This window comes from Mycteria americana, chromosome 3 (genome assembly GCF_035582795.1).
Source record: "Mycteria americana isolate JAX WOST 10 ecotype Jacksonville Zoo and Gardens chromosome 3, USCA_MyAme_1.0, whole genome shotgun sequence".
NCBI lineage: Eukaryota > Metazoa > Chordata > Aves > Ciconiiformes > Ciconiidae > Mycteria > Mycteria americana.
In genome coordinates this window covers 39,655,246-39,671,265 of record NC_134367.1, presented here as the reverse complement: position 1 = coordinate 39,671,265, position 16,020 = coordinate 39,655,246, and the positions used below count along the sequence as shown (strand labels likewise).

The 16,020-nt window shown below is 37.8% G+C and overlaps 1 protein-coding gene across 2 annotated transcripts in view; it reads left to right on the top strand.

The window, feature by feature from the left end:
• The window catches only part of ME1 (malic enzyme 1), a 188,113-nt gene that overhangs the window by 37,457 nt on the left and 134,636 nt on the right, over positions 1–16,020 (top strand). For both annotated transcript variants that reach the window (XM_075498284.1, XM_075498283.1), the window contains exon 2: positions 11,272–11,405. In XM_075498284.1, the coding sequence (XP_075354399.1) occupies positions 11,272–11,405 (134 nt within the window). The remainder of the gene's footprint in view (positions 1–11,271; positions 11,406–16,020) is intronic.

Here is a 16,020-nt window from a genome sequence, read left to right as displayed (position 1 = left end):
TTTGGTATTGTTTATGCTTTTTACCATTTGTGTTGTCCTGCCTGACTCAGCCTTCTACACCACCTCTGCACTTCCCAGTTCATCCCAGTCCCATTTGTGGAGCTGGAAGAGGAGGGGTTCTGCTTGCCTAGCCTCTCTGCTCAGACACTGGGGAACGGGAAGGTCAGGAGAGCATGCAACAATTCCCATCTGTTCCCAGCCACAAGTATTCCTTTTTAAGGTAATGCTGAAGAAATGAATTGGACCTTAATCCTAGTCACAAGAGAAAATAAAGAGTTCAACTGTGCTGTATTTCTGTAGCATGATAGTTTTCTTGAGCCCAGCTCATTGAACTGCATTATTTTGATGCTAATCAGGGCATTGAAAAATCAAGTAAGGAAAATAAATATATGGGCAGGATTGTCTCATTAAAGATATCTTTCTGTCAAAGGCATGTAGCAGCTACTTCTGAGTAGTTCTTCTATTTCAACATGCAAATCTAAAGTCAGGTTTGACTAAGAAACATATAGCAGATGTTGGTGGGATATTGTGATGTACCATATGCCACCATGCTCTTGCAAAACTTCATGGTACATTAAATAAAGATACTAACTTGGGTTAAAGGCTGACATACTGAAAACAAATCCTACCAAAACCAGAATTTTAAAACATGAAAACTTTTTTTTTCATATTCCACCAAAGAAAAGTAAGTATTTCTGTTAATTCTTACTGTGACACTTGTACCGAACAGAACTACAGCTGAAATGCCCAGTTAACATCTTCTGAAGCAAATGCTGTATGGTCACCTGATAATAGATGGGCCTCTGTCCTAAAGCATATTAAATTTTTTTCTTTTTGAAAAAAAGGATGTAAACAGAGTAATAAGCCAGTCCTATGCACAACTTTAAATGCTTACTTTGTGATTAAAGAAGAGAATCTGTTGCCATCCACTGGTCAGCTTACTCGAAGTTGTAAGTTGGCAATTTTTCTTTGTCACTTTAGAATAGAATCATAGAACCGTTGAGACTGGAAAAAACGTTTAAGATCATCAAGTCCAACTGTTAACCTAGCACTGCCAAGTCCACCACTAAACCATGTCCCTAAGTGCCACATCTACATGTCTTTTAAATACCTCCAGGGATGGTGACTCAACCACTTCCCTGGGCAGTCTGTTCCAATGCTTGATAACTCTTTCAGTGAAGCAAAATTTCCTAATATCCAGTCTAAACCTCCCCTGGTGCAACTTGAGGGGAGGTGTTTTCCTTACAAGAGAATGTGGCAAGTAAGTTACGGCAAAAATGGAACAAATATCTACCTGCTGGATAGCAATTAAGGCTGTGCTTATAGATCAGGTGCATTCAGAGTGTAAATTTTGCATGTTGCTTTAGTTTGGTTTTAATGTACTGCTGAATTCTGAGAATAAATGCCAAGGTTGGATGAAGCAAGCTCTCCAAACAAAGGGTTTGGATAGGCTTTGCTATTTTCATGTATACATGTATTGCCAGCTCTTGGACTGAGATGATAAAAGGAAAAGTAAGTTGCCATCTGTAGAATGGGAAATGATCGATAGGTATGCAATATATACTATGACTGTGTATGACCGAAAGACTTACAGATGATAGACTGTGATAATAGAAATCCTGGGTTACCTATGACAATGGAAAGTATTATCTCATGCATTTAGTCTGAAACAGTTGTTTACGTTACTTTATAGTCCAAAAAAGAGAAAGGGGTACCTCCTAGAGGCCCAGTCACTCTTTCTCCATAGTCTGTGGAGGGTGCCCAGAGGACTAATTTTGAGTAGAGGACTAATTTTGAGTAGACATATAACTTGTAGACACAGTGAGACAGTGTGTTACCCATGAGTAACCTGATAATCTATGTCACTGGCGTCAGCACGTTTCAGTGCTCTCGGCTCTCAGGTCAAATCTTCGTAGGTCATCAGGCTGGCTAGCCTCCCTGGCACCACATCGATGCAATAGGGAGAATCCTCCCAAGCTGTTAATGCTGGTACTGTTCTAGGTGTGGAAGGAGCTGTTGCAATGCAGTCATCTTTCAGCTTGAGGACCACGTGGGCAGGAGCAGGCATGGGAAGTTTCAAGGAAAAGAACCTACCCAGGATGAAACTGGGGGGGAAGGAAAATGTATACGTTGGGCTTCTGTGTGTCAGCAAGTAAACCAAGTAGGCACTTAGCTTGCTCATCAGAGGAAAGATTCACTTTGTTTTGAGTTGCCATAATTAGGAAGATGCTTAAAAATACAATTTTGAGATAGGCTAATCTGTGTGGAAAGCTTTTTTTTTTAATTGCCCACTAAACAAACCTCAAGTCTGCACCTTCTTTGCAGTAGTTCTGCAGAGATGTGCCTTCTACCACTTCTTTCTGCTCTCTTCCTTTTATGTTGCATTATCTTAGGCTGTTTCTTTAGATTTCATTTATGCCATTGTAGTACTGGAAGGGAAAGACTGTAGTATTGAGATTGGCCTCTGCCTTTCTCTAAGCAACTCTGTGTTACAGTATCTAAAATATTTATTTTATTAATTATTTCTCATGCTGGTGAAGAGAAACTTGTTGCTAAGTCCTATCAGAAGCACAGAATGCAGTAACTGGTAATCTGTTTAGTCTCTGAGAGGCAACAAAATCTGTTAAGTATATCAGGTTGTTGTGGTTTAACCCCAGCTGGCAACGAACCACCATGCAGCTGCTCGCTCACTCCCCCCTGGTGGGAGGGGGGAGAATCGGAAGAGCAAAAGTGAGAAAACTTGTGGGTTCAGATAAGAACAGTTTAATAACTGGAAAAAAAAAAATTGTAATGAAAAGGAAAACCATGGGGGGGACGGACACACACGGACAGACGGGACACAAAACTCAGGAAAACCAAGTGATACAACTGCTCTCTACCCACTGACCAATGTCCATCCTGTCCCGGAGCAGCAGTCACTGCCCCCCAGCCAACTCCTCCCAGTTTCTATACTGAGCATGCCATCGTATGGTATGGAATAGCCCTTTGGCCAGTTTGGGTCAGCTGTCCTGGCTGTGCCCCGTCCCAGCTTCTTGTGCACCTGGCAGAGCAGGGGAAGCTGAAAAGTCCTTGACTTAGTATAAATACTGCTTAGCCACAACTAAAACATCAGGGTGTTATCACATTATTCTCATCCTAAATCCAAAACACAGTACTAGACCAGCTACTAGGAAGAAAACTAGCTCTATCCCAGCTGAAACCAGGACACAGGTTTATCAAATCCCCTCAGGATTTCAGGGCTTAATAACCTGTATTTGGATAAGTAGTTAGTTTAGACAGATGGAATTCTTGGCAGTCACTGACATTCGTCTTCTACCTACATGGAAATATTGACTGACTGTCAAATAAGATCTGATTTTGCAAATGTATATATTGCATATTGGAGACTGCATACTTGGAGACTGTACTTTATTTGTAAAATTATTACAGTTAGAGAGCTTTTATTTGGCATTTCATTTGGAATCATTCTGGTTAGCAATATATTTCACGTGTCAGCTGACATTACGCTCATCTAAATTCCCTTCATAAATAGAGATTCCATGTTAGTTATTCCACTGATAGCATTGCAAGTATCCTTGATTAGAGTTATACCAGTACTGACTCACAGCATCTACTGTACAAGTGAATTAATTTAAGTTGAATTTCAGATATGGTGTAGTAAAACATAGTGGCATCTTTATTTTTTTAAAATCTCTATCATGCATTACATTTTTAATTCCTGTGGCTATAGATTATGTATCTAAACATACAACTGCACATTGATACATCTGTAGAAGACAGACAATATTGACAAAGGCAGTAATTAACAAGATTAATTTTGTAACTATGAGTCATGCAGGGCTCTAAAGTGGCCTAAACCCAGTGGTTTTAGTCTATAGTATAGGTGAACTGTGTTGAAAATTGGCATCTGTCATAAGGACATGCTCAACAAGTCTGAAAGTAATGTTGCAAACTGCTGTTGTCTCTTTCCAGAATGGTTCCCATAAACAGAGCATTCTTAAGTAGGCATCTTTGAGGGTCAGTACATCCCAGGGGAGTTTTAAACGGAGATGGGGACCTATGGAGCACATTCACACCAGCTCACGCCTGCTAAACGGCAGAACTATTACTCTCACATGAAAAGTGGTAGATAGGATAGGCATCTCTGCAGATCTTACTCTAACACAACTGTCCCAGAGCATCTGAATTATTTTGGTTGCAGGTGCTGTAAGAGTGCTGTACAGGTCTGTGAGTTTGGGAGGTGGGATGCTGGGGGTTTCCGTCCCCTTATGTGTTACACTTTGTAAACGATTTTATGGCTTTAAAATTACATTAAATCTGCTTTTAAGGCAACCAGCTCTGATTGAGAGCATACAAATCCAGCCCTAGCAATGTTTTGATTGCTTTAAGTTTAGAAATTCCTGTAATACTCTGAATCCTTCATATTAAGATGATTTTTAATGGGACATGTGGATTGAGGAGTCAAAAGGACGATTGGGACTTGATGTAGCGGCCCCCATACAGGCAACTGGTGCCCCTTGAGATACAGAGGAGTATCGTGCCTGGCTTTCATCTGTTGTTGTGTCTCCTATGCAGTTGATTCATAGTTGATATCATTGCCATAATGAGCTATGCCATGTTGATTTCTCCAATACCTTTGAGCCTCCCAGGTGACAGTAGGTGCTTACGTGTGCAAATCTGGTCTACAGTCAATATAGCCATTGGAGACTAGGGAGCAATTTGGATTACTGACTGCGAGGTATCTATTCTAGGGTGAGCTGTATCCTTCTTGAGGCTTTTTTTTTTGATCAGTACTATGTATCCTATAATTATCATGGGAGGATAGGTACCTAGATTGCATATGACACCTAAATTTAGTGTCTAACCTAGACTCAGTGCCATCCTACATTATACCACAACGTGCAATATATTTTTATATATTATTATCTTGGTGACTTGTTTTACTGATCAGCTTGTTATTGTCTGCTGTTTGTGTAATACAGCCATCACAAACTTAAGGTGAGGAGAGATTATGCAATGCAAAAAGATTTTACTGTGTATAAGTATAATAAAACAAATACATACAAGAAGTTTCATAAAATATTAGCAATGGCATTTATTTGTGCTTTATCTGTTGGAAGCTGGTTTTGACTTGTTTCAGTTTCCCCTGTTGACTTGACTTTTTAAGTTTGCTTTTGAAAATCCTATGGACTTAAAATTGGGCTGTGAATATACTTCAGGTCTCTTGGCTTTCTTGAAAACTATAAAAAATTGTGTGTGCAACACGCTGCAGCAGATCTATCATGATTCTAGAAAAACAACTTTGAAATTATAAATGCTAAATGTCAGAATATAGGTCTTCAGCTTAAATACTTGTTAAAAGGCTGTGTTTAAAAAATGTGCACAAAACAAAACCTGTGCCCTCTTAGCATTTTATTGCTGAAACTAGGATAGTTCTTCCTTTTCTTGTAATGTCGGTGCTGTGCCCGTCAACTAAAGTGTATTTTTTAAATTATTTTTTACCTTCAGCGTATCTCACAGTCTCACAAGTCCTGATGCATTCCTGTGCACAAGGGCTTATCAAAAAGTGCTTTATCTAAACTGGGTTCTGCTGTTCACGCTTCACCAGTCCTCCTTTTCTGGCTTTCTCCTTCCTCATCCCAGCCAGGGCAGTCGCCTGTATGTGGTCGGCTTTTCAAACTCCAGTGCAGGCACTTAGTAGCAGGATTCACTGCTATTTTAGGGGATCTCAGCTACAAGCCAAGGTACCGGTGTGCTAGGTACTGTATAAAGACAACAAAACCACAATTCCTCTGCCAAAGAAGTTAATGGGTTGTTAATCACTGGTTTGAATACTGATTTTTAAAACTTAATCCAAAATACATAATCCAGAGCTAACCAGTGTGCCTCATTAAATGCCCAGCTAGGGATCTGAGCATCGTCTTTGGGGAAAATAGCGTCGCTTTTTTGAAAGATGGCAGTTCTGTCTTACCAGTGACTTTTCTACTTTCAGTCTAATAATACCTTAGACCATGTTTGCATTACAAGTGGTTACTGATCTTCTTTGCTTCTAAAAAATCATGGAGCTTTTTTCTGGGTGGGTTGCCAGAGGGTTGCAGCAGAAAGTTTGTATTTTCATGTTTGGTTTTCATGTCTTAACTCAATGCTACGCATCTTCAAATTGTGGTAACATTCTGCTGGTGATCATATCCTTTCCTCTTATCAACTTGTAATTGTATTTGTCATCTTTCTCCCTTGTCTTCATGAGCACCATTTAAAAGGATTATTTTTATTCTCTCAAATTTTAATCATCCTGATTTTTTTTCAATCAAAATTGGATTCTGCTTTTCAAGCCCTTCTTTTGCTTATATTTTTTTACAACAAATTGTTCCTAATAAGAAACATAGATCCCTAAGTTAATGTAAATTGTCAGATTGCAGGACCATTTTTTCCCCAGGTCCAAAAGAAGACCCCTGATGGCAGAAAACTGTGCAAATTTGCAGCATTAAAAGGATTCCACCCTCTCCTTACCTACAGGGATACTTTGTGTGACCAGTCTGGCCTAAAGCGCTGTTTGCAGAAGATTTATTGATCCCGATAGTTGCATTAGTTGCCCATGCTTGTAATATTTTTTGGCAGTCATGGGAAGAACAGGGAGAGAAACTAGCGGTAACATTTTTAGCTATGCATAGTGATCCAACCCCAATACCTTGCCATGAACCACATTTGTTTTTAACACAATGAATTTATTATGTAGTGTGTGCTCAGATTAGTTATTCTAACTATTTCCTGGGGTATTGTGCCTTGAAATGCGTGTTGGACATGGAGTATTTAAAGTATTTATCTGGTTTCTCTGAAGTCATGTTTGGATAATAAAAATGCAAAATGGAGGGGAAATGCTTGTAAAACTTTATTTTTCCCTCTTTGTAAGGTGATTTTTTTAAAAATACAAATTATATAAAATATCTCAAAGGGATTTGCAGATCATTAAGCTCTTAAAAGTAGCTTAAAATACTTGAAAATTCATGTGTGCCATACTTTTGTAGAGATTTTATAAAAATTTCTTTGTGTAAAATTTCACAGGGTTGTGGCTTTTTTTTTTTTAAATAGTCTGATCTTAAAAGGGCTTATGATATTTTAGGTGCCTCAGACTGTTTTCATGTAGCTCATACCTAGCAGGACTATACATAAGTGTTGCTGCTTCCTCTGCCTAAGAAGTTTTCCTTAAAATAAAGCAAAAGAAAATTGTTTTATTAATTTTGACTTGGATTCCTCCTTAACGGTATTAGCGTAGTATGAGAAGCCAAAATTACTGAAGGCAAAAGCTTGACCAGCAAAAGATTTGCTTGCAAACAGTCACGCATACCAAAGATCATGTTTTCCTAAGGACTGTGTCTAGTTCTGCAGTTGAATTTCTCCTGGAGACAATCTTGTGCATGAAGTGGTGTGAGCAGTATGGGATGGTGTGTGACTGGTAACTAATAGTGATGCCAGTGGTTTTTCAGCTGGGACATCTTGGGGAAAAAACTCTTCTCTAGTAACTGGAGAATGTTTTTGTTCTTTCGGCCAAAAGCATTCATCTCGTTTGCTTTTCTTTGTTTGTTTTAAGAATATGGAATTGCAGGGTTCTGTTAAGTCCAGTTGTTCGAAGAATTGATTCAGATCTTGAGCAGACTTGTATTTCAGGCAGCTGTGGGATTTTCTCAGAGCTTTGTCTGGCAGAGAACTCCCTGGCCTCTTTTACTCTGCTCAGGGTTACCAACTGCTGCAGAGGGAGGCTGCGAGAGGTGGCCTCTTGCATATAAGATACATAAATAAAGAAGCATGTGAAACACGACCCTTGAAGAACTGCAAAATCTTACCTGGGAGGCTTAATAATAACTATACTTTTCATCTCCCTGATGTATATGTTCTCTTTTGAAGGCATAAAGCAGTGAATAAATCAAAACAAATTAGGTAAAGGTTAATACTTATGGTTGCAGACTCTTGCCCTTGTGTTGCTTTTAGATTGTCATACTGTTGTTCTTCTTGGACAATTTATTTGTAATACAGAGTATAAAATAAAAATGTCCACATCTTTTATTATAGCTGGGGTGTACTTTAGATGATGGAAGTCTGTCCCATCCAGGTGTGCCCACAATGTGGCTCTCGGGAAGAGAAAGGAGCGTGTAAACCAAGCTGGACCTAGAGCCCTCTCTGCTGGATGGCTGGGAAACAACACTTCAAAGAGGAAAAAAAAAAGAATTCTGATGTACAAAAGAAAATCTGAGAAGTTAGTGCAAGAAATCTAGACATAAACATGAAACTTAACGTAGTCAAGCTCTTTCTATTATAAGCAAATGAAATAGCATATATTTATTGCATAAAATGGCCTTCTCTTATTAAATCATCAGGCGATATGTTTTAATGATAATTCTTTTCTTTTGAGCATGTATGGTATCTGAGGGGAAAAAAGGAACTGACATTCCATCTTAGAAATTTGAAAAATTCATAATATCTGTGCCAAAGAAGAGTATGCAAGTAAAGAATTTTAAAACCATGTATAGCATAGGAGGTGTAGATGGGTGCTGTATTTTTTTAGTAATGCCCGAAAGAAATTAACACATACTGTAGGAGCTGTAGCAATATGTGGAAAATATGCTATTCCAAGACAAAGTACTTTTTTAAATGGCACTTGGCAAGATGTATCAACTTTTCATGTGTCTGTTTTAAAATAAAATATATTTTCCAGTAAGAGGGAAAACCTTATCATAGTAATTAAAATCCATATCTTATTCCTAAAGTGAAGGTAAACACGGAATTTTTGAATTTTTTTCTTTCAGAAAATTTGACTAGTAGAAAAAGGGGAAAGGAGAGATGCAGAGAATAATTGGATTGCTACTTTATTGCCAGCACTGAGAGATCCACTAAAACTATGCAGCTCCCTAAAGTCCAGCCATTTGGAGCTGATACTGAAGTGTGTGTGCTTGTGAGCACACGTGCACAGCTTTTATGTATTTTTTTTTAAGCCAAAAAAAGTCTACTGGAGATAACAGGGGTCAACTTTGAGTGAACTCGTGAGGAGCATTGACTCTCCCTTCTTCCATGGTCTTTCAAAATGTGATAGCAGCTGAAGACACTCATGGCATATCTGGCCACAGAAAATTCATGTAGGGACAAGAAAAAACAGGGTTTGTGTAGGCTTTTGGAAACCTTTGAAATCTTGCGTGCATGGAAAACTATAGCAAAACAGTCACTGACATTTATTAAATTTGGTTTCCTTCCATTTCTGTGTGCGAGAGAAGCATGTTCTGGAAATGTTTGATGTTCTGTAAAGTGTTCATTATGAAATTTTTCTTTTCCTTTTTTTTGGGTCATCATTTCACTTAAGGGTAGCAACTTGATTAATGACATTTTATGCAGATATTGTAGTGGGGTTGCCTTAGGGTTTTTTTCCTACTTTTTTTTCAAGCAACAATGACATAACCACATGAAAATTATTTTGATTAAAAAATGGTATAAGAAGTGTAGAGTAGTAAGAGACAGGAGGATTTTATAGTATATTTTTGTGCTGTAAGAATACGTCCTGTGAGGTAAGTATTTCTGAAAAAATAATGAAGCCTGTTCATGTAATCAAACTAACTGGTATGAATTATCACGTTGTATCACTCACTAGGTGTTGTGTGAAAGGCAGTAACAGCATTGTGTAAAGGACTGTGAATTTGTTCCCTTGAAAAGGCAGCAGTACTGCAAATGTACACTGAATGATGCCTTTTGTATTCGTGCTCTTGCTTTACCTGTTTTTTCCCCATCATTTGTTGACCCAGCTAATTCTAATGGTAGCATGAACAAAGAAATTTTAAAAGTATATTTATAGATGTAGTTGTGAAAGTATCTTAGTATTTATTTTCCACAGGAGAGTAAATGCAGAAACATTACATTGCCACTTTTTCCTCTTTCATAGCTCCCAAGGTGTTTTCTCAAATATTTTTTTCATAAGAAACAAAGTACTTTGTATGTAGTTGTACGATAGGCGTAGAATATTAGGCAACTGTCCAATAGCTTGTTTTATATATGTGTATATATACACACACACATATATCTTCTTGGTAGAGTAATAAATGCTATCTAATCTCTAGTACATTAACTTTTGAATATGTTTAAGCTACATGATAAGCATATTACAAAGATGATAGACATTTTTGGTGTTACCCTAAGAGAGACCTCAAAGACACTTGCAGATCTGCCAGTGCTGATTCTGGAGTGGAAGCAGCGCAGGCGTGATGCTAAAGGAGAGCTGTAACATGTCTGTGGAGCCACCAACCAGTGGCTATAGTGTGAAACAAATGCACAGATTTCATAGATCATCCTCTGACATTCCTTTTTATCCCCTAAAACTCTCAAAGGTCTGATCTCGTACGTCAGTCCCAACTGGCTGTAGTTAGCACAGCAAAGTCAAGTCAGAGTGCTTGATGCCAGTGTGCCAGACCCATGGGCATGTTTCTGCTGTAAAGGCATACTCTTTCTTACGATAGCTTGGGTAATTTCTGAAGATGTTTTAGACAGACAGACCTCATTGAAAAGCAGCTATTTGGCAGTCTCTGCCAATCCACAAGCTGGATTTAAGTGTTAAGCATTCTGTGACTGTCCACGTTACATACTAAATACTTTTAAATGTCTTTTCTGGCTCCACTAAGGAAATCCGGTAAGTCTGTACAGATTTTTCTTACTGTAACTGAATGTGAATTTGAAAACCAAAATAAATGTGAATCCGAGTTAGCGTTGAACTCGCTATGGCCGTGTTTCTATTGACAGAATTCAGAAGGTGCTGGACCAGGCTCTTTGACTATAAAATGATAGCAATGACTTTATTGTACCACAGAGTTCTGCTAAAAATTCACATGAACATCTGAGATACCCAAGATCTTGAAAAATGTCCAGATATTAAAAGCATAATGTTTACACTGAAAATGAACATTATCCAGGCTTTGTGTTTAGAAGATAGCCAAACAAGTGAGTGTTTGAGAATATACTGCTGCTCCCTTCTTCAGCTGTAACTTAATAATTTTGTGGGTAATAGTCTTGCAGTGTCAGAAGACCTTAACTCATTCTGTGCTGGGATGGAGTTATTGTACTGTACAGGCCTGTTCTCTTATGACTCAATAAAAACTTTTTCCAAAATCATTGCATAATTAATATTAAATAGTTTTTCTGATGCTGACTTTACCTGTGCTATATTTTGCTGCAGAATTTTATTAAAAGGAATATCTCTCATATATATGCATACATGGCTTTTATTTTTCTTTTTTTCAGGGCATGGCTTTTACCTTGGAGGAGAGGCAACAGTTGAATATTCACGGATTATTGCCACCATGCTTTCTTGGTCAAGATGCTCAGGTTTATAGTATTCTTAAGAATTTTGAAAGGCTAACATCTGACCTAGACAGGTAAAGTATGTCCATGAAACTTTATCCTAGTTATCAAACCATGAGTCCCGTATTTATTTTTTTTTTTATGGTAGTACAGATGAAATTTTGTGGGGTTTTTTCAGGCTGTGGTGGTTGATGATTTTGAATCATTAAGCTAAATATATACTGTTGCTAGAATGCTTTCTTCAAAAATTTCAAATTCCTAATTTTAAATTGTAATACTCCAGTGCTGTTCACATGAACTTATTATTTCAATAGCCAACTGATACAAAGGTCATCAGAAGCAAATGAACTCATGTGAAACTAAAAGTCAGTAATGTCTTTACATGCATGTAGATACATATGCATTAAAACAAATACATAAAATTTATAAAATGTTATAAAATTATTACATAATACAGTGGTGTTGGGTTTGGTTTTTTTTTTTTTAAAGGAAAAAGCTGGGGAGGGCTTTAAACATTTATGAATACCCAAATGTTTTGGTTTGGGTTTTTTTTCCCAAGTGTTTTATAGGCCCTAGAACAAAACACTATTCCTTTATTTTTTCCCCTGTGCCTTGCTTTTCTCTGTTGTGGGTTGTCTTGTTATCTGTATGTAATACATGGCTTTTAGATACCTGTCTGTTGGTGGCAAGACTTTTTTATCATTTAAAGTTGCCACAAGCTTTGCTTTTTATGGAGGCAGAATAGGATGAGCACAGCCTTCCTAGTAAGTGAAGAGCTCGTGATTGTGGTATCTTTTCCAGGTTAACTATGCCCCAGTGCTCTCAGGGAGGGCATTGTCAGGGATCACAGAGTAGCAGCTTCCCAGGCTAGAACGTTTTAGTCTGAGTCCCTGTGTGTAGCAAAGCGTAAGATTTCATGGAGAGATCTTCTTCAACCACTGATGTTACCATAGGAGAAAACTTTCTCTGTCCTTCTGTCCCCATCTCCTCCTTAACTCTGCCTTCAAGTAGTCCCTTTGTGATACAGCTCGTTGTTTCATAAGTTTCAGGACGTTTAAGGCTGTTTCAACTGTTTGTTTCTACTTGAATTGCTGGAATTTCTATTCACCTGTAACTTAAAAGCAGGAAGAAAAAAGGCCTTTTACCCCATTGGTGTATGTGATTCTTAACTAGCAAAGAAATTTTGCTCCTACGTCAGGTCATAGGAGAAAAGCACTTGTGTTTCTCAAAGCATCACAGATTGAAAGTTACAGGTCTAGCTATGTGAAATTCAAGAGGAGAGTAGCAGTATTTCCAAACCTTAATTCTTCATTTTTTTTTTTTAGCAAAAAGTTGTGGATATTTAAGTGGCTCTTCACCAAAATGAAAAAATTTCTGCAGGAAGGGAAAAAAGTAAACTATCAGTTTTAAATGACAGAGTATTAAAAGTTTGAATGCTATGCCGTTTGAACCACAATAAAACACCATACACTGAAGTTTTGGTTGCAATGGGAATAATCAAATAAAAATAACTGTCTCCAAGTATTGTGGGAATACTTTGCAGACAACTTGCTTTATCATGTGAAAAGAAAGAAAAGAAAAATCTGTCTGTCTTGGGGGTGGGGGAGGAAAGGAACTTTTTCTTTTAAAGTACACTTAATCCACATATGATAGACATAACACACAAGTATAAATAAATATGTTTACAAACAAATGTAAATAAACCGTTTTCCAGAAGCCATTTGCTTCACATAATTTTTTTCAAATCTGTCACTGTTAAGCTTAATGTCTGTATATAATTAATTAAACAAAACCTCAATATTATTATTTCCCACCTGTGAGTCTTCTTTTGCATTTTCTCTTTTCCAAATAAATAGTTGGGTAAGGCAGAAATTTGTTTCCTGCTCCTGTGACCAGACATTCTTAAAGCAGAAGTGCAAACATTACACTATTACATCCCTGAGTCTTGAGCATTAAACTGTAGCTTGCCATTTTACACCATAAAGCCAGTTTTTAGTATAATGCCTTTTTTAGTATCAAGGTTATATTGTACCGTGCAGCTTTGCAGTACAAATTTGTTGTTGTTGTTAATAGGGTTTTAGTGACGTGCTTCAGCTGAGAAAACTGGTAGGTCTTTGGTTCATAGAAATAACTTGAAACTATTAAAAGGTAGGCTTTTTTCTCACTAACGTGATCACTGGTCAAAATACTTCAATTAAGAATGTAGGAATTAACATAAGAAAAAATTTAAAAGCTATGTTTATTTCCCAGTCTTATTCTGTGGCATGTGGCAGTGGTATTTTCTCAACCAGAATTTTTGGTCCAGGTATTTGTATTTTCTCCTTCCCCTTACAGTCTGAATAAACGGTGTGGCTCCATTTATCATGCTGGATAAGCTGCTCTCTATCCTTGGAGGTATTCAAAACCTGACTGAAGGTGGTCCTGGGCAACCTGCTCTAGTTGACCCTGCTTTGAGCAGGGGATAGGGTGAGGTGATCTCCAGAGGTCCCTTCCAACCTCAGCTAGTCTACAATTTCATAACGCAGGTCCATAGCAGTTAAGAAATAAGCTTTCAGGAGTAATCTTGTAAATTTGTGTAAATTAAATCAGGTTGGCCTTTAAGCACTTAATTTTATAAATCCACGTCTCCCCAAATGAAATTGTTTATTTAAGAAATCATATTTGTATTCTGTATGAACACTCAGCGGGCCTAAATTGACTATTCATGTCATGCTATGCTTTGATAAAAAATATTTTCCTCCTATATTAGTGGGGCATTATATTGCTGTGGTGTTTCTCCAGTTTTTAGCAAAATAAAATCATCTGTGCGTTGCATGTGTGTAGATTTACATTTAAGACCACTGATTAAGACTCGGTAACATTTGCATGCAGAAGATCCTTCCTTTGAAGACTGTCAAGAATGACACCTTGGGCTCCTTTACAGAGATAAAACGCTTGTGTGAACTGAGTGTGCAAAAACTTGTGCATGCAAAATGTGATTTGCAGCTGTGTTTAAGTCAAGTGTCTGACAATTCTATTGGAATTTGTCAATAGAGATCCTGCTCTGGGAACATGTGCATTACATGTGTGTGAGCTCAGTCCTTCAAGGCAATATGCGAACTCTGTACTTGTATCGAAGCATTTTAAAGGGAAGAGTGACTGTGATCCTGCCGCGGTTACTCCTTGAATACCTTCACTGATGGAGAGTGCCAGAAGACGTTGACTATTTTAACTGGAACTTGAAAGAAAATCTCAAGTACTCCCTGTACATGCAGGTGCTCAAGGACAACCTTGCATAAGAGCATGCAGCTATTGCCTTCTACTGAATGTAAATGTACTAATTGCAGAAAAAACCCACATTTCTCCCAGTATGCATCTGGCATAGTCTTTGCTCCCATAGGAACAGTGATTGAAAAGAGATAAAGGGAAGCTGTTGTTTTCCTCCTAGAGCTTGGATTTGATAGTGGGTGTATACCTGTGCATTTTACGTCCAAATGTAAAAGATTAAGTACAAGTATTTGAATATTGCAGAGGTAGAAGCTGTTAAGTACTTTAGACAGAAGGGTATTGTCTGATGAAACATTAATGCTGTGTATGACAGCATCTTACACTGGCAGGATTGTAGCTTGCCCTGGTTTTGATTGGAAAGAGGGTGTGTATAAATTCATAAAGCTAAGCGGATAGTACCATGGCATGACATGTTTTGGCACAGCTGAAACTCCTTTGCTGACTTGCAGCATGGAACTGCTGTGCTCTGAAACACCAAGAGTTCATACACAAAATGAATGTGAACAGCAGCAAATGTATTGCCTGGTATGCTTGGCAAAAAGGAAGCCAATAACAGGAAATAATTCTATTCCTCTAACTTAATTTGGAAAAGCTGCGATGGATTCTGCAAGTAATTTAATCTTTTTTTTTTTCTCCCCTGTATGTTCTTAATTGTCTGTCGTCTTGCTCTGTATTGACACTGAAATTGTTGCCCCCGACACAGCCAAATCTTCTGTCTGGGCTTTTCTTTCTTCAGAGTCACACTGGTAAAATGTTATACTGGATGTGTGAACATTAGGAGAGACGCCATCAAATCACTTTTCCTGAGAATGCTGTGTTATTTTGTTTTTTCTTAAAGTTCTCTGTCTTTAGTAGCATTTCTATATAGATACTGATGATGCAAGGTAATGGAGCTAAGTATCTTATACAGGTTAAAACCAACAGTGTTTCCTCCTACTTTCCTTTATTTGCTCTCATGTTTTGCAAGATGAGAGCAAACAAACTTTGGGTTTGTTTTTTTTTTTTAACCATTCTATTTTGCCTTGTAAAACGCATGCCAGTGATAGTAGGGCCAGTTATCCTAAGAAATAATCAGTAATTTTCTGGTAGTTATATCAGGGTTTTTTTGGGTTTTGGATGATATTTGGTTTATATCCTTTTGTTGCTACTGTATTTCATTCCCTTCGTAATAGCAGACTAGCATGAAAAGTTCTTAGGTGAAGTAAAGGCAAGGGGGAAAAGTGACATATTGAAATTTGAATGCTTGGCAATCCCCTCTGTCTTACTTGCCAGGCCTTGGTTTTCATCCTCTGAAACTCTTCCCCGAAATCTTCGTTCAAGACTCCTTGTCTGAGGACAGATAATATTTTTCTCCCTTTTTATAGCACAAATGATTGTTCTCAGTGTTTTATTGCTTGTTTTCACTATGTTTTCAATTAAATG